Below are 25,489 nucleotides of genomic sequence, written 5' to 3' on the forward strand. Positions count from 1 at the left end.
ACCTTGATTTTTTTTTCTTTTTTTTTTTTGTTTCATCAGTTCATAAGCCCCGCTGCTCGGGGAGGAATTGAACCATGGTGGAATCTGGCTGGCAGGTGTAGGGGTCAGCGAGGTCTGCTGCATCCATATACATCCAGCAGACGGACATGGAGACGGACGGGCTGAGCCACAGACAGGCAGACAGTTATGCGATAATGCTGAGAGGGGGGTAAGACGGAAAGGTGGGCACATCAGCAGGAAAGCAGACAGGTGGAGGGAACAGTCGGCAAGCCAGACAACCAAAGCAGACACACCGGGACATGAATGAATATGCAACCTGACAAGGGTTCAGACAGATTGCACCGGGACAAAAGAGAGGACAGATTTATAGGTGTTCCGACGGGACAGGTCGACAGGCATGTGTAATCAGATGAGGACAGGACAGGACAGACAGGCATCAGGCAGACAGGCAGACAGGTAAGACAGGCAAACAGGAAGTTAGATAAAAAAATCGAAAGTGGGCGAAGAGACAAACAGGCAGCCAAGATGGGAAACAGAAAAGTGCGAAAGTCAAAGGCTGTGCTTTTGACATGTTGTATGATGAAGCTTTGGCTAAGGTTTCCCTAAAATGAAAAGTTAAAAATAAAAAAAAAAACTTTTTGAAGTCAAAGAGAAAAAGATATTTGAACAAAAATGCGCTGTTATCTTCAGAAAGCATGTCAAAACTCAAGTTAACAACTGGCTCACGTCACTTCTGAAGAAGTGCCAGACTGCCGTACACAAGACTTTGTTCCACCAGCGAGCTCTATGCTTTACGTACAGCTGCTTTGCTTTGGCTTAACCATTTTAATGTATGAATGATTAAAAGTAACATTTAGTGAAAAAGATGATATTAACTGTTTTTACACAATATAGCTGTTGAAGAACCTGAACGCCCCCTTGTTCTAGGAAAAACGCTGTGAAAGTGCCCTCTTGGACCCCCTTTGGTGAATAAAACATGTCAGTGCCTTGTTGGATGCCTTTCAGTGGACAAAATGTGGTGATGTGCTCTCTGGAGTGGGCGTTCTGCGCACTGTGCCCTTTTTTCTTTATGTTTCTTTTTGTTCGTTTTTACCCCTGCACCTCAACCATCCTCAGTTCAATGCTGAGTCCTCTGACTCTAAGTAAAGCAGGCAGGTAAAAACTTGAGATGTTAGAAATGCTTTGAATCACAATGTCATTTTACTTTTCTTGTACTTTTCTTTTTTCCTGTGACTGACAATGCATCAGCATATTCTACCTTTTGGACCAACATTATATTTATATTGAATGGGCCTATATTTAGCTATCTAAATGTAAAGTGTAAATTATATCATCATTTTAAATAAAACTAAATGAAATATCTCCTTTGGCATATAATGTCCATGGGACCACTAGTGTGACATTGATGTATTTTCAGTCAAAGAAAATAATGTACAAGAAAATACATTTACATGATATAAAATCCAGATACACATATTTGCATCTAATACAGTTAATATAATTAAACAAATATTCTTTACCTGTCTGGTTTTCTTAGAATAAGATCATTTGTTCCAGAGGTACTCAGTGTATTTTTGTCTTCCCGCCACCATTTTGAGTTTATGATGTCATATCTCAGAATGACAGAGGTAAAAAGATCATGTTTGTATGGAACTGTGGGCAGGAATTTGGCCATCCAACATCTGGTGAGTGGAACATGAAAGCTTAAATGGCTAACAGTGGAATTGTGCAGAGCCGATAGTATTAGCGATGCTCCAGACTGTTAACAACCATTGTGCCGCTGAATTTCAATAAAGGGAAATTTGACACACAATTTCAGAAACTCTTTCCTCTCATCATGAAGAACACGGCCGCTGCAAAGTGCGACTTTGCTGCGAGGGGCCCTGTGGGGAAGCAGCCAGAATACGATGGCGAAACTACATTTAAAATGTGTCAGCGTCCTCCACCGAGCTCAATTCCAGTGGCCGAGGTAATCTTCGACATTTGTGTGATTAAACTGTCTCGTTATCAGTAGCTGGAATTAGAACGAACGCTCTGACTGGAGCCCCTTTTTGAAAGACCTATGCAGCACATGGCCGCCTGCTCTGCCACGGTGCCAAATGTAACAGCAGGAAAAAAAAGTGACTGAATTTGCTTTTCTGGTGCGACAACAGCCGCGATGGCTCTTTCAGATATTCCCTCTTAAATCTCACCTTGGATCTTCCGCTCAGTGCAATTTTCTTTGTCTTCTTGCGGGCTCTGTTTTTGTTCCATCTCCTCCAATAAAATATCTTCCTCGTATGCGTAATGCTCTCGGCTCTTTAGCGGAGCTGCAGCTGCTCCTGTATCGCCTGTCAGTCCGCACATTCTGTCTTCGTTTACCTGTCTCGCCTCTTTCCCCCTCCTCCTCTTCCCCTTCACCTCCACGCCTGCTCCTCTCCTCTCTCCTCTCCTCACTCTCCGTCTCCCATCAATCCCCCCTCCTTAGACTTCTAAGCTTGCCCTTCCCTCTCCGTCACCTCTGCTTCCCCCCACAGTCCCCTCTGGTCACCACCTCCTCTTCCTCTTTTTCCTCTCCTGTCAAAAATCTCTCCTCTCTGTCTCTCCCTCCCTCTTCCCTCCTGCCCCGTCCTTTGAGGTCACTCTGTATCAGATCGATCAGGGTCATTGATCTTCCAATATCCTGGTAGGCGAGCCTCTCATTTCGAGCCAGACCATTAGCCAATCATTAATCTAGATCAGACAATTAACCATTCATTAATCTAGGTCGCTATTTCAACCGAGGCTGCTGATTGGGTCAACGGTGACCCCTGACCCGAGGGTTACCACAGCAACACGGGGCCCATCCGTTAAACATACCCTCTTTCAGCGGCTGTTAACGATCTCATCGGGGCTCCTTAGTTATGATTAAATAAAACAATCTTATTAAGAGCAGCAGGCTGTCGGGGGTTTGTCTAAATTGGCTAAGCACATGCGCGAGCACACACACACACACACACACACACACACACACACACACACACTCGCTGCAGGCCTTATCTACAATAAAAATCTTGCAAATCCTTGCAAATAACATCCAATCCATGTGCTGCACAATGTTTGTCGACGTGTTTAGATTGTGCTTGAGAGATGAGCTTATTTTGCTTTCTTTCAAAGCCTTAAAATTCACTGGTGGATATTTTGTGCTGTAACCAAATCAGGGATGCATAACGCAAGCATACGTCAAAAAAACAACAGGTGCTAGACCAATCAAACTGGCAATCCACACAAGTTTGGAGGCACTGTTTTCCCCGGTCAGTATTCCCAGGTGATGGTGAAACAACTGGAAAAAAGTGGAAACTCTACACAGCAAAAGAAAAGGAAACCCCGCTAATGAAGGAAGCAAAGAAGGCGAAGGGGGAGAGTGACACAAACTGAGGTAAAACAAGAGGAACAGATGGGCCTTCACTCAGTGGAGAGCACCAGTGCTGTGTCAAGGTTTGTTCCCCAGCTCATATGTGTCCCCCCCTTAGCAGCGGGACTCGAAGCAATTCAAAACCGGCAGCCTTTCTACCAGATCAGCAGGTAACTAGCCCTGCTTATCAATCAGAACAACTCTCATCACAGCACCTAGATCAGGGTTTCAAGGTCAAACTGGGATTCCTACATTAATGTTGTGAACGTCTTTGCTGGATAAAGCGCTACATTTATGAACCGCATGTTGTTGTGATAATCGCACATCCAACTAACTGAAATGCAGCTGTACTGGAAAGTGTCATTTCAGCCTTGATGAAAAAAAAAAAAAAAAAAACATATTGCACACTGCTCTCATCCAACATCAAGATTGTCCCACTGTTTTTTGAGTGTTATGTAAAAAACAAAACCAAAAAAAAACTATTTCACCAACTGTCTTGACAGTGGGCTGGGTGGACAGGACTAACACCTAAACAGGCTCAAACCCTCTCGATGTGAGTGGCCCTTTGTTGGGGCCCTGTTGATTCATCTCCATTGCTGCTGTGCTGGCTCACATTAGGCCACGCAGTCAGCCTTTTCGGCTGTTGTGTGTTTCCACGCCTAATGCAATTAGGTGAGCACCTTGTGAATGCATGCAACCAAAGCTGCAGGTGTAAACGCTGGCCATAAATCTGAATCAACACCTCTGTGACATGAAGGGGGGAAAAAAACAAGCCGTGCGCTCTGTGTTATCTATTGTGGGGTTGCTGCATAAATGAATGTATTATGGTGCTGTTGGTTCATGAGGTGTCAAGTTTTACTGGACTTGCAGAGGTGATGTTTGCTTCTATCTTCTATCTATCTATCTATCTATCTATCTATCTATCTATCTATCTATCTATCTATCTATCTATCTATCTATCTATCTATCTATCTTTCTATCTATTTATCTATCTATCTATCTATCTATCTATCTATCTATCTATCTATCTATCTATCTATCTATCTATCTGTTTGTCTGCCTGTCTGTCTGTGTCACTGTGTGTTTATGTATTTGTCTATTTTGCAGCTTATTCATTCACAGCCTCCCCCCCCCCGACACTGTGGGAGGGGGTGAGGTGGGGGTAAAGTGAGGACGGGGTTAAATCTCATTGGAACGTGCGCAGAGGACCGCGCTCTCGTGCTTGGAGGTCTCGCCGGCACAAGTGTCTGTACAGAGGTTGACTCGAGCCAAGCAGCGCGCTCTGGAGAAGCTCCCACTCGGGTGTCTGACAAGAGGAAAAACACACTTGTTTTTTTTAACTGTCTTTTTGTTTTCCTGTCTATTTTTTTTTCTTTTTTTTCTTCTTTTTTTTTTTTTACCAGGACGAAGTCATGTTGTCTTGGCTCCTGCGCTCTGGATGGTAATGGGATATTTATTTATTTTATTTTTTTTCCTGCGGAGCCATCACATGTTTCCAGTGGTGGATTTCACTGTTTGGGAATGTGTTTGATGCGCAATAACCTGTTTTTCGACGTTTCCTCCTCTGGGCTTGCCTCCACACTCTGCTTTCCGAATGATTAAATAACACAAACAAAAGAAATCTTCCCCTGCCACTGGAATATGTGGACATTCTACCGGCTGATCCCTCGTCCTGTTAAGTGATAACATGGCTTGAATGGTGGAAATCTTTTGAGATGAAAAACAGCACTTTTGGGAATTTTTTTCTGCTTGTGCGCGGCTCGTGCCTCATCTCGCGCCTCAGCAGCCTGTTGTCCGTGTCCGTGGAGAAACGCGCAACTTTGCCGCGAGCTGGAGCCGGAGCGAGGGCTGGACCGGGAGCCGGGTCTGCAGCTGGTCTGACCGGCGCGCCAGGGCCACACTCGGGGGGCCAGGAGGGGGACCGACGGAGCGCCCCCGCTGTTCGGCCGTTCTGTGGTTGGACGGGGTGTCCGGTGCAGCTGTGGAGCGCAGATGATGAAGACGGTGGGGATGATGATGATGATGATGATGAATGGCCCGGCGGCTCGAGCAGGCACCGGGCTCTCGCCACCGTTGTGTTTACTGCTGTGCGCTCTCGTCGTTCTCCCGCCGTGCGCTCACTCGCACCCGCAGCCGTGCCAGGTGCTGAAACGGATCGGCCACACGGTTCGGCTCGGGGCTCTGCACGTCCAGCCACGCTCGCTCTCCACGGGCGGAGCCGGCAGCGGGTCTGAAGACTGGGACTCCGACAGAGGTGTGACAGGGCGGGTGGAGTTGGAAAAGCAGGTGAAAACAAGTGCCAGCGCGCCTGGATATGGAAGCCTCAGGACCAGAGGCGCTGTTAACAGCCAGAGGGGATCCAGCAGGAGCAGGAGCCAGGCGCGGCAGAGGGAGGAGAGCACCTCGAGAGAGAACCGCGTGTTCGCGCCGCGAGACTCGGTCCTGCTGGCCGTGGAGGCGCTCAACCGGGCCGGATTGCTGCCATACAATTTATCCATGGAGATCGTCATGGCCGTGGGGTCCGGGCTCGGAGAGCTGCCCGCGTTCTCCTCCTCCCCCTCCTCCTCCTCCTCCGCGGGAACCCCCGAGGAAGAGGACCCGCTGTCCTTCGTGGAGAGCGTGTGCCACACGGTGATCGTGCAGGGGGTTTCCGCCATGATCGCCTTCCCTCGGAACCGGGACGAGTTCGTCAAGTTGGAGTTCGTGTCGCTCGCGCTGCAGGTGCCAGTGCTGAGCGTCGTGCAGAGGGAGTTTACGCGCCACAGCGAGGTAAAAAAAAATAATAAAAAATGAAAAAAGTTATTCCGAGTTACATCTGGACTGCTGTTAACAGTTGATAACTGCACAGCTGTACAGGTGTGTGGGGTTTTTTTTCCTTCTTTTTTTTAACCTGCGAACATCGTTTTGAAATATATGAGCAGACATTTCGGCAACAATAGGTGAAAGGAAGAAGTTCAGGGGGATTTATAAGGCCCAGTTCTCCATCAGTGGCCCAGTTATTACACAGAGGCTGAAGAAGGAGGAGGAGAGGGGGGGATACTTTTTCTGTCTGTCTTCTTCCAGAGAACATTTTCTTTTCTTTTCTTATTCAGTATCGATTCCACCAGTCCTGGTTAAATGGGCCAAATTAAGCCAAAGCGGAGACAAAAGCTGCTGCCGCTTCATACTGAATGTGAGGAGCACGACGTGGCTCTGTCCATGGTGCTGGAATCTACGGTATAGCTGGGTGTCTGACTGCAGAGAGCGCCGTCTGTCTTTCTTTCACACACAAGGTTACGAGTGAAAGTGTGATTGAAGTCTACCTGCAGATAGCAGCTCATGCCCTCAGGTATTATATGCATAAACAAAGGCATTGTTGGTATTCAGAGTCTAACTGTGTCTACACAAAGCCAAGAGAGAGACAGAGAGCGCCACAGTATAGCAGAGTGGAGGAATCAATTTGCGTCCATAGTTCATTTTGACACCTTACAACCTGGACAACTAAGATTAATCCACGGTCACACACCCACAGGCAAACAACAGCAGCTGCTTCGGCTCACCCCAGCTGGTGCTGTACCATGTACAGTACTGATCGAGCTCCCTGCCTTTTTCTGTCCGCCCCCTCATAATTATCAGATAAATACATGATCATCTAACCTTATGTTGAGATGTGACTCAGGTGTTCAAGTGGCCCAGTGTTCGCAGCAAACAGCACCATCAATCTTTAAGTCAAACCTCTGACCAGATCCTGGGCGGCTATTGAGTCTCTACCAGAAAACAATTTCAGCAGAGCCGCCCATAAGTGAGAGGAAGTTGGATTTGGCATTTGGCCCATTCCAGAGGGGAATGCACAGCGAGTAGCCCCCGGTGAGCCAATCATACGCCACATTTTGAAGGCGTTTTTAAAACCGAGGTCAGACTTGTTCTTCGCCCACCTGCTCTCTAAATGACTTTGCTTCAGCTGGACGTCAGAAAATGTATAGTTGTTGTTTTTTTTGTATTTTTTTACAGAGAAATATCCCCAGCCCAAAAACACATCATCACAGAAGCTTAGTTGACATATTTTAAGCCAGAGGTCAATTTGTCTTTATCACCATTTTTGTTTTAACCCAAGAGCTGTCAATAATTCTGTCAAAACAATGATAGTTCATTGCAAAGACCATGTAAGGGTTGATTCCACAAATTGTACAAATTAAAAGGGGCTCCATGTAACAATCTATAGTCATTAATATATTAATCACTTTATTGGCTGTATGTGAGCGGATTGTGAAGAGAGGTGAAAAGTGAGATCTTCTTCATCTCTCTGGGTTGCCTGTGGAGGATTTGGAGGAGTTGTTGAATGGTGCTGGGCTTGGATTCAGCAACAGTCCAAAGAATGCGAGTTTTATGTATGTTCTCGGGTGCTTCATCTCAGTGCCTCTCTCTGCTGCAGAGAGCAACAGCAGCTGACCTTAGTTTGCAAATGGAGTCCGCTAATACAATCTAATGACCGGCTTCCAGCAAAGCACATGAGTTCCACGAACCCCCTTTTAAAGTGTGTTTAAGGATTCTGGCTCCAGAGGAAGATGTATGCAATCGAGCTGTAAAGTATGGAATATGTCTGTCTGTAACTTGCATATGTCAAGAACCGTTAATCTGATCTACTTCACACTTGGCAGGTTTGTTGCTGAGGACTCATGGAAGAGTGGTGTCAAATTGCAATTTGTAAATGCAGCACATGCATATTGCATGCATATTAATAAATCTTGAACAAACAGCAAACACTGTTCTATGCAGCAGTGGGGATGTGGCTTCACAATTCTGGCTTCATAGCTCTCCGGACAGAAGCCGGGCTCACACGTGATTCCTCTCAGTTAACCCCATGAGGAAGCAGACATAACAAACAAAGCAACAGAATGGAGATTAATGTGGTGCAACAACGTTCTCTTGTAATATTGTGTAGTGAGGAAAAAAGAAGTAGAAGTCTTCAAGTCTACAAGTTTTCCTTTTCAAAACTGCTGCCTACATTACCCACAATGCAATTTATCCACTGAGTGATATCATGAGAGGCAATTTATCAGATTATATGCAGCTTCCTCTGGAGCCACAAAAGGCTCGAAACTACTTGTATAACATATGCAGTAGAACTCATCAAGACCTGTATACACACCATAATGTGTCAAATTGGTGGAGTTACCCTTTAATGCCTCAATATGTGTTTCCAGGCAGGTGGAGCAACAGGTACAGCACTGGAAAAACAAAATCAGCTGTCGTCATGCCTCCCATAACATCATGATGTAACATTCTCTGGTGCATGTCCCTCATGTATTAATGGTTAGTCAGCTACATCCACTTGGTTTACGATAGCGAATAATCGTCCTCGCGTTGTATGAAAATCAACCTTGATGGTTGGTAGGAGGCAGGATGTGAGCGAAGTCAGTTTCATAAGCTGGCAAAGAAAAAAAAGCTCAGCTCTTTTGCCAAAAACACAAATTGAAGATTATCAGTAGAGTTTGCAGCTGGAATGCGAGCGAGAGAGAATGAGTCAAAAGTGTAAACACTCTAGATTAATCACTGGGATGGTTCATCAATAACCATTCTCTGGAAGAGACACCTGCTGAGCTTGTTAGCAACTGTGTGCGGGCGTGCATGTGTGTGTGTGTGCGGGTGTGTGTGTGTGTGTGTGTGTGTGTGTGTGTGTGTGTGTGTGTGTGCCCATGTGTCTGTGTGTGTGTCCATGTGTGTAACTATTTGTTCATAGAGGTAGAAGAATACACACAGAAACATACACAAAATGATCCAGTGTAACCATTCACTGTAAACCTGTGTAATTAGGTGGCACTAACGGGGCACTTACTGCATACCAACGAGCAGCGACCAGCAGAGTGTATGTGTTCTTGACTTTGCTCACACAACCGTCCTGGGAGGGGCAAACAGCGGCGTTGTTTTTTTTCAAGACTTGCACACTCAAAGAGAGAGAGAGAGAGAGAGAGAGAGAGAGAGAGAGAGAGCGAGAGAGAGAGAGAGAGAGACGCATCCGAATCATTAGTTAGAGTGACGGGCTCTGGGATACTTGCCACCTACTGAGCTTTAGTAATCTATGTGTCTGTTTGTGTCCGTGTCCGTGTGTGTGTGTGTGTGTGTGTGTGTGTGTGTGTGTGTGTGTGTGTGTGTGTGTGTGTTTCCAGGGTAATATCTAATTTCCTGCTCTGTGCACAAGGAAGTTTTTTTGCTGTGAGTCGTCAGCAGGTGTTTAAAGTCCAAATCGCTTCTTAAAAGTGTAATAACAGGTGTAGGTGAGCCAGACAAAACCAGCCGACAAAGACTGATAGATTGATGGATGGACGAATGAATGAATGTGGGGGTATATGAATAGACGGAGAGCTGGTTGGTTGGTCGATTGGTTGGTTGGTTGGTTGGATGGTTGGATGGAGGGATGAACAGGCAGAAAAATTGACTGGGAAATGGACAGCCATAGAAACAGATTGTGCGGAGCGAGTGTGTGACTTTGAGAGAAATGGCTTAGCTCCCCACTGACTCAATCTTGTTTTGCTGGCAAATCCCGACTGAAGGCTGACAGCAATTTCTCCCCGAAAAACAGGGCTTTTTAAAAATGTGGAAAGTTTTTCGATGTCTTTAGAGGATCTCATTACTGTCGGCGTGACCTTTGGCTTGAACTTTGCCTTATTTGTTCATGCATTATTTATTTATTCCTCCCTAAGTTTTATAATTAAGGTTAAAGAAAGTTCACAGTTGAAAATCATATAACATAATGAATCAGCAAGCGACCTTTGATAATGTAATCGGCCCAAAGGTTGTTATGTAAGTGTTGAAATGATGTGGCTGCTGCGTGAGAATATGGAGCTTGTGAACCAAAAAGATGTAGTGACCCCAGAAAGAAGGGACTAGGTGGGATGGGAGTAGGTGGCAATGTTTTCATTTTTGGGGGGAGCTACACAGAGTTGAGGATTTAGCATATAAAAGGCAAGGACTGAGAAACTGCTGGGGAATGGAAACTCCCTGGGAAAGACCTGCCGCCTCTAATAAGAAGAGTAAGTTTTGAAGTGGAAATCTATCTCAAGCTGGCCAACAACAGTGGAGCTTGTGGGAAATAGATACAGCATCTTTGCTGGCAGCTGGGGCACATATGCAAATATGTGTTGCTACTTAATCCAATTATCTACACATGTATGCTCTTTGCATTAAAATGTGTTTGCAGATATTCCCATTATATCAAAGAGCATTTATACAGAACTCTACGTCAAACATGAAGGCGTGCAATGTAAATATAGGCATGAGGTATGTACCATGCTCATTAGATTCAGCTGTACAATCTGAACTGATGCAAGCGCGTCTTGCAATAAGTCCTACGCTTGCTAAGCTGATCACATTCATCCTTTGCAGACAGTATGGTACGAGAGTTTGCTAAACGTTTAGGCAACGCTGCACTAAAGCTCATTTACAGGTTCATCATTGTATTATGGGTTACTACTAGAATACCATATTGACCCCAATATAGGAACGACCCTGATCATAAGACGGCCCCTCTTTTCAAGACTAATCTGCAGAAAAAGACTCTGATAACCAAAATTGACTTTGTCAAAAAAATTCTTTATTTCAGCTGGATGATAACTCTGGTAATGGGCATGCCTTTGTTTCGTTTGTCACTAACAAACTTACATACCCTCCTGTCAGTCTCTTGGAAGCATCCGCGTAGAGGACCACGATAAGCTTTCTCTTACTGTTAGCATTTTTCAGATGGTCTTTTTGGACCTGTCATCTTCAGACGTTATACTCCATAACTCCATATTTCTTGGCTGGCTGACAGTTGCTCTGCTGCATTGACCACCATTATCTTAAAATTAGCATCATAGCTATATTCAGGTCCATTCGGTAAGTTTACATGCTTAAATTCTCAAAAGAACATATCCATATTCTCTGTTTCAGCACCTGTCCCTTTAAGGCCCGCCCCCTCCTCCCTGAATACCCAGTCTGATTGGTCAGCTGACACACACCAGACCCAGCATCGCTAACAACAACAGAGCAGCTGCGCTAAATCGGTTCTTACGTGGCAAGAAAAAATTATGCAAATGTGTGACATGGTGATGTAGTGTGATGTCACAAGGTCACGGCATCAAAGGCGCAACTACTGACACTGCGTACAACGTGCACTGTATCTTAAACACTGAAGAAAAGGACAAAAACAAAAACATTGCTGAATTTGAGGAAACTATGACTTAATACTAATTAAATGATCTCTCCATACAACAAGATCATTTTTTCCGACAAGATATATTGGAAGAAGTTGATCAGTTACAGATAGATAGCTGATTGAATTTAAGAGCAGCCTAATAAGCCTAATTTAAGATACATCGAATATTTGCAAATAATTCCAGTTGCTCCCAGGCCCTTGAAACACCTTTGTGAGTAATTGTACTGTAATGTATCATTTACTTCTTGTTAAAATGTATTTTACAAAGCTGGAATCAAAAAAGTGTTTAGGAACTGGTGTCAAAGTCAAGGCATCAATCTCTGCCACCAGTATTAAGAGTTTTGATTGATATCCATCCACAGGTGACTGTGTTTCATTACTTTAATTTGTGAGCTCCAAACAATCCACAATAGTAGTGTGAATAAACAACAATCACAAACAGACAACAATCTGACAAGCAGCGCGTGAAGTGTTGACAGAAACCTCTGAACAGCAGCTTAAAATGACCAACCATTGTCATGTTTTAAATAATTACTTTAGTCCTTTATCACGATCATTATGCCCGACCTCTTTGTATCAGGGCCTTTCAATGTATGAATTATCAACTCCCTCATGTCCTGACTCATGTGCCAGATGTCTCAAAATTGTGTTTTGTTTTGTTATGTTTTTTTTTTGTTTGTTTTTTTTTCATTATTTAAATCAGCTTGTCCATAAAAAGCTGGATTCTTAAAACCTCATGATGGGTTTAGGCCAGAGGACTCTAGGATTGAAGGATGATAGTGATGTTTTTTGGCTAAACACACAAACACACACATACTTGTGCACACAGATACACACGGTAAGCCTGAAAATATCTTTTCAATTAGATGCTTGTAAATTAATTTGTAAATTAAGCCGATCAGGTTATCGGAGTAATTATGTCGTCAGCATGTAGCTGAGGATAACAGATGAACGATAGGGCTCTGCTGATTATAGGGGGAGTTAGTGGAGTTTTGTCCCTTCATAAATTACACTGGCAGTGACACAAGGAGGCCAGTGGGATGAATGACTAAGAGCTATGGGCAGGTCTTCACGGTGTTCGGAGATGGGGCCGTAGGGATTTCCTGTTGCGGGCTTTGCAACATTCGCAATATATACTTATCCATAGTAAATATGTATTTTTGCAAAAACAGCAGTTCTCTGCAAATTATTCAAGGCACAGGACAATGTTTACGAAAGGAAATGATTGTAATCTTGAAAAAACAAGCTAAAAAGAACAATACCAGGAACCAAGTTAAATCAGTTTTCACACTTTTCCCCACAATGAATCATCTAATCCAGAAAAGATCAATAACCGAGTCATTACTACTTTATTTGATTTGTCCACTGGCTCATGATTCTGCCACTCCCTGCAGTTTTACCATACAGCAACGCTTGCAAGTTTCTTGGCATGAGAACTCACAGCAAATATATTTTGGAGGCAGGAATCACAGAAAAAGAAAGATATTTAAAAAAGAGAGAGAGAAGAGTGATGAAAGAGCGCAGAGTGACAACGCAGCTGGGATTTCCTGGTGCATCGAAAGCAGCAGACCTCCGTTTTTTTATGTAAGAGAGCAGGCTGCCGCCACTCTTTCCGGCAAAATCTTTTCTGTTTATTTACATGAGGAACAAAGAGAGGGTTACAGATTTATGGTGATCACAGTGCAGAAGGGCTGCGGCTGAGAATAAATCCCCCAATCCTCCTCAGGGATGAGAGGAGGTGAGGGTCTGATGCCCTGTGGACTGCATTACCATTTTCTTTCCCTGACACAGGACTTCTAAATCTGAAATAAAAACGCGTTGTATTGCCTTTGTTGGTGCTTTTGTTGCGGCAATAATCCGTCCATGTGTATGCAATAAGCAGAGGAAGTCTTATTTGCATGCCTATTGGGTAGGGTGATTAATGGGATAAACGAAATTAACCAATAGATGAATCTAATGGACTTTTAGTGCAAAGCTTGTGTAAAAGTTGTAAAGTCAATTAAAGAGAGTTGCTGAGGGCCGTTTAGTGTGTGTGCTTCTCTGCGAGTGTGTACGGGAGTGCATAACTAATTGATTGCCTGGGTGGCTGGTATGTTGTGCGCTGGGTACAGTTTGCCGAGGTGCACTGAGGCAGATCTGCCAGCTCATGCAGCCAGATCTGCCCTAGTTAATTTTATCTTTAGTATTACAGGGATGACTGTGTCACCTGTTTCTATCCTATCTGCTCTGATCTTCCGGCTCACTATAATCCCTTTGGAGCAGTGCACTGTGTGTGTGGAGATCAGTAGGTGTGCACTGGGCTGAGGGAGTTAGTGACAGATTCTGTGCTTTTGCCCACTGTAGCAACCAACAAATCATCCATTTTCTACAACAAACAATATTTTCTAAGAGTACGGTGCAACCTTGCAGAATGGGGTTTCACTTTTAGGCATGAAAACGAGTGCTTGACTTAAGTAACTGATCACGGAGAGCAATTAGTCATTTTTATTTTCATGTTTATTTGGGAACCAAATCACCAGAATAAATGTATGTTTCTGCAAACTGCAGGAACCCTTTACATTTCTTAATGTCTTTAACTTTAACAAAACAGTTGGTTAGGTTTAGGCACAAATACCACTTGGTTAAGGCCAGGAAAATATCTTGCTTTGTCTGTCCCCACAAACATGGCTGGGAAATGCTGTGGTTTCACTGATAAGAGGATGCTCTGGAACTCTTGCATTGCATTGATTGCATTGTATTTTTATAAACAAAGCATTCCAACTTTTTGGTAATCAAGGTTGCAAATGCTCCACTTCACCATCTGGTTGTTAACTGTTTCTGTCTGCTGTTTGGTGCGTGTACAGTGATTGTTGTTGAGAGCGCTGAGAGTGAACCAAGGCAGTAGAGCTGTAAGAAAACCATAATTCTGTTCTATGGCTTCGTCACTATGGCCAGATGTGGTCTTTCACATTACAAGTTGTAAGATTTATCCGTGGTTAATAAAAAATAGTATTACACCAGTGTTCAGTTATATTATCTAGTACTGAAATTTGACAATTGGCTGTTGAAGAACTTCACATGATCGCAGAATGTCATTGTAGACATTTGTGGTTCATGTGGCCTGGGAATTAATTTCTGACAACAAATCAATGCACCGACAAAGGAGACTTCTGAAATTGATCCCCACTTGCAGCCTTAAATGAAGATAACATTAACTGTGAACAAAAAAATAAAGAAAGGTAATGGACCTTTCAGTGTAGATTAGGTATGTGGAGGCTCTCAAAGGTGATTTAACATACTGAAACAAAGTGAAACCGACCGCTGCCTGGGAGACAGGAAATCAATATAAAAAAGGCACCATATAGTTTGGAAAACTGTCAGCAGCAATGATGAGCTTATACGTGTGATACAACCTGTACGGTTTCCTAACAGAATATATTGTTGCTCTGTTCAGAAGGTGCTATTGGCCAATTCAAAATGTCACCGCCAGAAATTCCATTTCCCAAATTACAAGGCGGGCAAACACTCAGCTTCTTACGTGCGAAATTTAGTTGAGCTCTTGTTCAAGTTGGAATTTTAACATGTATGCATACACCATATAAAGTAATTATCATTAAAAAAAAACCTGGGAAAATCAAGTTTCTCATTTATTATCTTTCAGTGTGATGGATCATCACAGCAGTTCGCAGCACTATGAGACCACACACTCTGTCATCGCTGTGGTCCAGGTGGGAATCACACACTGTTGCCGCCCGCTGCCCACTGATCTGTCCAGGCCTCATCAATCAAATGATGAAATGCATGAATGGCAATTCCTACGTGTGAATTGCATTATGTGGGAAATACAGTATGTGAACAGCCCCTTCATTGAGTTTCTTTATGTTTGAGGTAAAGCTTCAACTACAAATAGGGTACACATAAAAATAGATGCAGTGCTTTTCTTATGATGTGAATAATGATATTCATGGAAGCAGGTAAGTGGAGGCTGAAATCCATTATATCCAACAGATGGTGTTTGTTCTCAAGGAACAAATTGAATTCTAAGATAGAAAGTAATTCTACTGTTGGATTTATAACCTCCTTGTCTTTTCTTTTTCTCCCCCTTTTCCGCTCTACTACTCCTGTTCCCCCCTCCTGGTGCCCCATCTTCCCATTCTCACGCCTGCGTCCCTCTGCCTTACTGTTCACTTCCTCCTCTGACATCTTTACATTTTCCTTATCTTACCTTTCTTGCTTCTCATTTCTACCCATTTCTCAACCCTTCATTAAAAAAAAAACATCCCTTTCTGTTTTACGTCTATCTCTCTGGCATCTCCATCTGACCCTCGCCGACCCTTTGTCCTCCCCGTCACTACCTGTTTATCACTCCCATCACCCTGACATTTTCATTCCCTCCATTTCCTCCTGTTTATTTGTTTAACTGTCCCCTCATCTCTCTCCCATCTCTCCAATCCCATTCCCTCATATCTCGTCTGTCCATTTCCTTCCATCATCTCTTAAATCTCCCTCACCTTCTGCCCTCGTGCTCTCTCTTTTACCTCCCCTCTCCCAAATCACCCAATTTTCTCTGTTTCTCCATCTTCCACCCTCACCTTCTCTCCTCCTTTGTGTAAACCTTCCACACCCGCTTGCCCAATCTTCTCCCATTACACCCATTCTCTCTCGTGCAATCCCCCCCACAGAATCCTCTCCATTTCCAAATGGCGATGCGGACCGTGGAGGCCCCACCGTCCCATCTCCTCTATTCCCTGCTGATGATGAATGGCTGGTGGGACATCAGTGTTCTGCTCTGTCAGGAGTGGGACATTAGTGACTTCCTCAGCCTCATCAAGAACAACACCCGCTTCCACCTGGGCAATCTTGTCAATCTGACATCCAACGCCTCGACCTCACCGCAGTCTTCGCCATCACTGTCATACTCAGGAGTGGTTTCGAGTGTTCTGACAGGAGCGGAGGCGTCATTGTCCTCTTTACCTTATTTCTCCCCCGCTGCCTCATCTTCTGCCTCTTCCTCCGCTTCCTCCTCTAAATCGGACCAGCAGCAAGCTCTAATGCGGCAGCTGGAGGCCCTGAGAGAGCCTTCATCCACGACGGGAGTGGTAACGTTTGGGTGCGAGATCCGCGAGGTGCGCCGCCTGTGGTCGCTGGCAACCAGGATGATGCTGCCGGATTTTCACTGGGTTTTGGGGGACAGCCAGAATGTGGCTGAGCTGAGAACGGAAGGGTTGCCCCTGGGGTTACTTGCACATGGGGTCATGAGATCCCCTTCTCTGGATCACTATGTCCACGACTCATTGGAAGTGGTTGCGCGGGCGGTGGGCAGTGCAGCCCAGGAGGATCCCGCCCTGGCACTCATACCTGGGACTACTAACTGTATGGATATACAACAGAGCAACGGCAGCTCGGGGCAATACCTGGCAAGGTAGGATAACAATGTAGTTACTTCAATGATAATTACACCCCCACATTCTCACAGACTGAAAATCAATTACCATAAACTCTGCATGTTGTGAACATGAAGAACATTTATGTGATTTTAGTGATTGCTGATGTTTCTGCACCATGAAAGTATTGTTTCAGCACCGGGAAGAACCATTAATGCTTGTCTGTCAAGAAACCAATTAAATTCAAGATAGCTATTATAAACAATGCTGGCAAATTAAAGATTAAATATGTGCTTTTTTTTTTAATAATATAGCAACAAAAAGCTATTTGCTGTGTAAGGTTAGTGGAGTGATGGCATCCTGAGTGTGTTTTCATCTGACACTCACAGGTATTTGTTTTGGCGGCAAGGATGTCCACCTGCCCTGCCTAATGTTACAGTTTGATCTGAGTATGGTGAGCTCCATCAAGAAGCAAAACCCAAAATGGCACCCATCTGGTGAAAAGCTAAATGCTAGAAAAAACAACATTTTTGTCATACTGCCCAGTGCTGCAGCACTGTCTCTTTAAGGCCCCCCTCCCGAATACTGCCTCGTGATTGGTCACCTCACACACATGCCTGAGCCAGCACCACTCACTGGGTCTTCGGCTGGCTGTCATGTTTCAGCTTCTAGTTAGTATTACATCTAACGTTAACATAGGCATGACATTATTTGAACATGGTGACGTAGCAGGACGTCAAGAAGTCACAGAATTAAAGGTAGGACTACTGACAAGGTGTTCAGACACTTCAGGAGCAGTGTTTTCTGTGGGAGATCGGAGCTCCTGTTGGTGTGGGCTTTTTAACCTTCAAGGCCTTGTACATGCACAAGAACCTACATTATATAAAACACTAAGAGAAAAGGCAAAACACAAAGCATAATAGGTCCCCTTTAAGGAAGACAGAGGCTATACGATATAACAAGGTATGTATTTGATAGTCGCTGTCAAATTTGACAGTTTGATCTGAGTTTCAGGAGCAGTGTGTCTTCTCGGCAAATAGGCTGTGAACAGAATACTAATGTATGCAAATGCGCAACTGTTTGCCATTTAAACTTCTTTTTAAGTTTGAATTAGACATTGCAGTCGCATGTTAACACATGAGGCACATGCAGAAGAACGTTAGCATTGATTTGGAGTTGTGTTTCCGACCACCTGGAAAATGCAATTCCAAGATTTTCTCTCTTTTTAGCCCTGTTCTGGCTCTCACCAGCTCCCGAGGGAGACTTCAGCAGCTAAATGCCAAATATAAAAGCGACAAGCGAACTTTGTCTGTCTGCTGTATCAATGTTTTACTTAGGTTTGTGGAAGACTTTGGTTTGTCAAGTCCGCTGGGGAACAACTAACTTACTTTAATTTGGCTGAGGTGGCACCCAAAACAGCTTGGGTGCTGCATCCTAAGCTTTAAATGGAGAGGAAGTGGTCGGGAAAACACAAGTGCTGGCTAATTGCGCACAGTGGGTTTTAGAGTTATTTCTCTGTAAACAGCTGCGTTCTACATTCGAAAACCAAAATGCTGGTGAGATTGGTGCGAATGAACCGAAACTGCAAAGATTTGGGGGAAAAGTGAGCTGAATGACACTCGATAAACTGTGTGTAACTGAAGGAAACAGCCGAGTCAGGTGCTAACGATGATTGTCACTACAAGCAACCTCTGTAACAAACAAGGAGTCATCTGTTCCACTGTGAATATAAAACTGTTGACAGTAATGGTTTCTTTAATATACAACACTTGTCAGCTAAAAGGTGCAGATAGGGTCCTGAAACATGTACCGATCACACCGCTACAGTTTATTTTAAGGCCAAAATCTATTTTCTGCATTGTGGGCAGTATTAAATCTCTCGCCCTTTCTCTCCACTTTGCTGTTGCTTCATGCCTTTCACTTCCTGTTTCTCCTTTGGATCCGCTATAATCCCTTGTGCTTTGGGAATTTACTCCTCTCACATCTGCAGATGTTTGGACACAGTCCAGCTGCAATTCCGACCTGGAATTTGCCTCAGATAAACACATCCAGGCACATCTGCACAAGCAAGCAGCACATTTGAACGCGCACTATATCCACTCAATAACTGCAGCAGTGTGGTTTTAAAAAGAAAAAAAAAATGATAACGTGTGATAAATTACATTTAGCAGTGGCGCAGTAATCCGCAGCTGGGCCACTCGACTTTATATCGCTGGGATGTGGGCATTATAGAGCGTTTGATCACACACCGCCGCATTACAATAAGAGATTGACCTTCTTACTGAGACTCACCTGAATCAGCAGAATGATCGTCCCGGAAGATAATTATTGGAGCGTGATGAGCTCGGAGCGGCTGGAGGAGATTTCTGATTGTGTTTACATTTCTTCGGTTCATTTTAAGCTGCTTATAAAGTGTTGATTAGTTCTTCTGAGTTTTACATATCACAGAACAAAAGACAGGACCTTTTATCAGGCTTATAAGAGCATTGTCAGTGACCCTGTGAAGACAAAGGATTTAGCCATGGATGTTTAGTTTCCGATGCTGGATACTGCATCTAATCCAAGCTGCTACGCACACCTGGGATTTGCAAAAGTCAGATTTCTTTGGCTCAGGGTATTAGATAGCAATATGTGATATACTATAACCAGCTATGGATGCCGGGGAAATGGAAAGGATGTGTTGGTATGTAACCTGCCAAGATAAAGAATAATAAGCACTTTTTTTCCCCGTGAAATGTTATTCCTTTTTTTGTAATTCAGTTTGTGTAAAGCTGTCGGAGTGTTGGGACTGCCACTTCGTTTTCACACTCCGGGGATTAATAGATGTGGACGCATTGCTCCTTTTCCAATTCCTGTATGTCTCTTCAGGTTAGAAGGATTGGGAAGAAATGGAATCAGGTTCATGACCATCATCGATGACTTTAACTTTTGTTCTGCAGAGTGTACATTTATGTGTGTGTGTGTGTGTGTGTGTGTGTGTGTGTGTGTAGTCTATTTCACAGGCTTGCTTTGCTTTTCTTTTTGATATTCTCTCAAATTTGATTGTGGAGGCAGGCTGACTAATTAAAGGGTAACTCCACCAGTTTTGCACATTAAAGTGTGCTCACAGGTCTTGAGGAGTACTCCTGCTTACATGAAAAATGTAGAATAAAGTCACCTGAGAAAGCTGCTTGTAATCTGATAAACCGCCTCCATTGATGACACTGAGTGGCATTGTGGTTAATGTAGGCACCGGGTTTTGAAAAGGAAGAAATTTTCTGGTTTTATATATATATATATATATATATATATATATATATATATATATATATATATATATATATATATATATACATATACTTTTTTTTTTTTTTTTTTTTTTTAACTGTCCATAATGAGTCCAACAGTGTGTGCAGTGGACTGCATTACCCATGATGCAAGACCTGTAAACACACCTAAATGGTAAAGTTATCCTTTAAGGGGTCAGATACACTAGCTCACTTTTACAGCACAACCTGTGGGTTTACGGAGCTTTAACGCATTGATTTTTCTACATTACCCTATGTCTTGTCCACATGCCTTTTGTCAACAGGCTGTATAGGCAGTGGTTGTGGTGCAGACTGACAAACTTCGGACTGTTTTGTCAAGTCATGATATTCCACACAATCGCAGAGGGCTCAAGGACTGTGCACAGCATGCGGGAGAGGGAGAGTAAAATAATAATATGTTGTATATATTCAAGGTAATTTGGTCTTATTTTGTTTCAGGGCTGTTGCACATATGGATGCAGGCAAAGTGCTTAAAACATTAAAGTTGGATATTATTCTTTAATAGTGCTATTTTTAGTAAGTCTGAGATCATCTGAGGGTCTGGGGATGAGAATGAGGTGGATGCGTGTTTGACAAATTAGTATTAAAATGCATGTATCAAGGTCTTAGATAACAACATGCATTCCACACAATATCTAAGCTGAAAACCTGTTTCTTTTCATAAAGGTGCCAATATGGAAGAAGTGGCCACTTGTCGTATTCATAGGGGCTAGCTGGTTAGCATGCTAACTTCAATAGATACCTCTGCAACACAGAATAAAAGATGTCTTTGACAGAACGTCAGCACTGTTATCTGTTAACATTCTGTTGATAAATTTCCTGCAGTGTTAAAATAAATGCTTACATACTGCAACTTTAAACACAACACATTCACATCTTTTAGCATGTTCAAATGTTTAAAAAATGCACATAATGATAGGGCAGACGTTTCGAAATGAAGGTGATGTAAGAAGAACCCTTGGTCGAATAAAGGTATAAAACAACATACATCTGTCCTATATTTGTACATTGTAAAACTGAAATATAGTTTCCACAGATAATGGCCTCAGGGATATGGCAAAGGTTAGGATCTATTTTCAAGAAAAACACAAACATTGGTTTGACATTTGCTCTGTGAAAAGAAAAGCAGATGTGAAAAGGAGACTTCTAGGATACATGGAGGATATTTGCCGCCAGCTTTGGAAGGTGGCAGCAAAACAGGTCAAACTAGGCCGAGGAGTTATGTCGCTGGCCCACAACAGCACTCCGTAGGTGCCGTGATGTTGGAGTGTACAACTGGAGTGAGTTACTATAAAACTACATGGACTTTAAAGTCTCAACCATCAGCACAATTATTCCGTGGCGAAAGAAAATCACTGAACTAATGAGACACAGCAATTAGAAAATCGTCAATCAACAACCCTGCAGCTCAGTGCTTATGTGACTTTTATCGTCGTGTCGACTTGCAGAAACTAAATTTCACTGTATCAGGGCTCGTTAACGCAATCTCACCAAGACTAGACTCAGGTGATGACAAGCTTATACCTCGGCCCTCCTCTGTAATAATCAGCCTTTTTTTTTTAAAATCTCAAGATGATTATTGTGAAAGAAAATAAATTACATTTTCTCACATTATTAAAAGAAGGAAATGGACAGAGAGTGGACTGACACTGGAAGCCATCCTCAACCAAGGTTTCCTTTCATATTAACAAGTGAAAAAGGACTTACTGAAAACCACCTCTTGATTTTTTTCTACATTAGTCTCTATAAAAAGCATTGGTCTTACCTTGTTGCACTTGTATGCCTCCATGCACAAATCAAGTTGCTATTCCTGAGATGGAGTGTTGAATAATGACCAGAGTGCACTTCTGACTCTATACCATATGTCATAACTCCATCATTTTATCCTTTTAGGCATTCGTATGTCAAGCTTTATAGTAATCATCGTGTGAATGTTTGATTTCTCTCCTCAGAAGTTTGGACATCAAATTCTGATCACTCTAACCTCCATTTGTACCTGATTTGAAGTGATTCCCTCAAGGCGTTGAGATATCGTATTCGCAAGAATGGCACGCATAAACTTGGACCGACACACGTACAGATGGACGGACAACCTGATAACCAAATGCCAACGCGCTGGCGACAGCTGTGGCCGGGAGCATTATGTTTTTTAGATTTTCCATCTGTAAAAATCCTAACTTTCTCAGCTAAAAAAATTTGTTAGCCCTCTCCCACATTTGTGGTCAGCAAGTTTTTGGGGCTTCTGACTCCTTTAAAGGAAGCTATGAAGTCTATTTGTTGATTCCTGATGTGACCATCTCACCAACGAACAATGTTTCCTTTTCAAAACAATCAGATTTTTTTGTTTTCCTTTTATTTATAGATATAGCTCCCTACCTAGCTTATCATCTGCTGAACCATGAGATTCCTTTTTCCGAGCCTGTGGGGGGCCCCTGGTCTTCAAATCTGAAGGGTTTTTTTTCGGTCTAAAACCTGCCGTCACTTTTAGTCAGTTTTGACATTTTCTGTTGCAGTGAGGGGACTGCCTTCGGTTTTGTGTGAGAACTGTGGCATCAGGTGCTTGTTGGAAGAGCTGACCTGGAGGGAACTCTTGTCGCCAAAATGGTGTTGAAGCCAGAAAGCATGTGACAGATGAGCAACAGACAGGCTGTAGCGGTTCTCTAGCTGGACATTGAACCCCTCAGGGGAGTGTATAGCACGATTATATGGACTTATTGTGGAGCAGAGTCATCGGCCAAGGAATCAACCAGTCACAGGGAAGGGAAGTAGCTGATGATTTATAGAGGTGTTTGTCGACTGTGGTATCATGGAGGATTAATGGCATGTGAACCATCAGCTAGATGCTTCACCAGTCACAGTGTGACCAAGCAGGTTTACAGCCAGAAGTTGTGAGCTGAGTCACAAAAGTCCAGACAATGAAAGGCTGATTGAAAACAATGAAAGGCTGATTGAAAACGTTCATGTTAATCTATATGAATGGCAATGAAAAAAAACATAGGAATAGAAACTATTAAATACCCAAAAAGATTTTTTGAAATGTTGATTAATGCCAACAAACTAACACAATAAAACAATTAAAACACCACCTGTGAATACGAAAGCAGTCAGGATTATAGTCCACGGCTGAACTAATTTGGACAACAGAATCCACTTCACCACTGCACACAGACAGGTGAAAAGTCGAGGAGCAACATCAAGAATACACAAATACTTGGCTAAATATTTACCCAGATGTTTTCCTCCAGGCTGTGTGATCGCACTAGAGGGCAGGCGTCGGCTGAAGGACTTTCACAGGGATGGTGAACGTTTAATTGGTGATGGGGGAATTACACTGGGAATTGTTATTTGAGGTGTAATTAGTGTGTAATCCTCATCAATCAAGATGCAACTAACTATCTTGTTATTTTTAAAAAAGCCGCTGAATGTGAACTAACAACCTGTTGTTGTACAACTTGTACTAGTATGAGTATCTATGTGTGTATTTCTGTGTGTGTATGTGTGTATGTATTGACTGACTAACTGATTAATTGACCAATGCTTGAAGCTCTATACACCTTTATATATATGCAAATTCACACAAAGTTCTCAATGGCTTCAGGGAAAAGAGAACCAATGAGCTAGTTAATTTTTGGCTGGTGTGTTCAAATGGCCCGAGTGTTTGGGAGCTGGACTCCTGCAATTCCCAATTGAGAAGGCTGGGAATGGGAACATTGCCAGATCTCACTGAGGAAAACTGACAATGTCCCCAAATCAGTTTTTTTCTGTGTGTCTAGAATATTGAAGAATTAAACACACTGACATAAATAATGTGTGATATGAATGAATAATGAAACACATATAATATAATAATGTAGAAAGATTAGCATTACATTATGAGAAATCAGATGTTTAATTATTCCTTATTTCAAAGAAGCTTTAATCAGTTACCGCTGGCTATTCTGCTTGGCTAATTTATTTATTTATGACCCTCATTCCATCGCTCTCTTTTTGTATTTGCTTACTCAGGCTTCGATAACTGACGGTTCAGAAGGGTTTCAGGCTTTATCCTGAGCTCACACCGCTTTTTTTGCCCCCCTATTTATCACTGGGTTCCATTCACTGAGCACTCCGAGAGCTGTACTGTCCGTACATTCATTCAGTTGATCCTATGGGGAAAATTCTTTCAAGGCACATCACTTAGCATTATGTTTAGGTTATAGTCCATAGGGGACACTGAAGTATACTTTATATAGTGCAGCACTCTGTGCAGTGCAGGAAACTCTGCGTCCTCATTATGGGTAAAGAAATATTCCTTTCTACCTCGTCTTCTAGAAATTGTAATTTCATGCCACTAATTCGCAATCATCAGGGCCAAAATGTCCTACTTTTAAAATTTGAAAAAGTTAAATCTGTACAGATAGAAAAATTTGAGCAGGACAAACTGAAATTCATGCTCTCCAGATATGAAACAATTACTGTCTTTGCCTCTGGTGTAATTGGCAAAAATGTCAACTTGCATCCACTGCTCTATGTGATAGACTAGCTCTTAGAGGATGTACAACTGTCAGTTTAAATGGTTTCATGCAACATTTTAGTTGTAAAAGTGTAATAATTTCATCCTCTATGAGCCGGGATTGTCTTGTTCAGCCACTGTTGAACTGCTGTTACAGATGCTGACCACTTGCTAAGCCTTACCTTCTTTATTTACCACAAGATAGCGATGACTGTAATGCCAAAATTGAAACTTCAAAATGGTAGTCCATGGGGGATGTTACATTGATTTTGTTATCTGAAATAACTAGCTAGCTAGCTAATTAAGCTAAGATTAGTTTTAATTAAGCTAAGCTTAGTTTCTAAAGATGGCTAAAGATGTCACATCATGCTAAAAACCTGAGGCTAAAGATACATGTTCCAAACAGTAATTCAGCATCCTCGTCCGTTGATGAATCGCTGACATGAAGCAAACACGTGAATAACAAATAGCACTTTTGCATGTAGAGCTCATTTGTCGAAGTAGTGGGCAGGACCAGGCTACGATGAGGAAAAACGGCGGTCTAAGATCATTTTATAGGCCTGGTTTAGATCCTCACAAAGGCTACTTGGACAAGCAGCAGGCATGATCTGTGTTTATTTTTTGGTATTTTAAACAGCATATTTCACATCAAAAGGTTTGAGGACAAAGGGCTCCAAAGATGAGGACTAATCAGTAAACTTCTCCAAATCCAGTGGAGCAGAGCAGCTAACATTAGCCTCAACTCCTCCTGAAACAGCCTCCACAGAGTTATGAAATGAGCAT

At 42.9% G+C, this 25,489-nt stretch overlaps 1 protein-coding gene across 1 annotated transcript in view; it reads left to right on the plus strand.

The window, feature by feature from the left end:
• Nucleotides 1-4,644: 4,644 nt before the first annotated feature.
• The window catches only part of grin3a (glutamate receptor, ionotropic, N-methyl-D-aspartate 3A), a 57,966-nt gene continuing 37,121 nt past the window's right edge, over nt 4,645-25,489 (plus strand). The window contains exons 1-2 of the mRNA XM_037116301.1: nt 4,645-6,142; nt 16,205-16,944. Of these exons, the coding sequence (XP_036972196.1) occupies nt 5,366-6,142; nt 16,205-16,944 (1,517 nt within the window). The 5' untranslated portion in view covers nt 4,645-5,365. The remainder of the gene's footprint in view (nt 6,143-16,204; nt 16,945-25,489) is intronic.

The sequence above is a fragment of the Acanthopagrus latus genome, chromosome 12, assembly GCF_904848185.1.
Source record: "Acanthopagrus latus isolate v.2019 chromosome 12, fAcaLat1.1, whole genome shotgun sequence".
Taxonomy (NCBI): Eukaryota; Metazoa; Chordata; class Actinopteri; order Spariformes; family Sparidae; genus Acanthopagrus; species Acanthopagrus latus.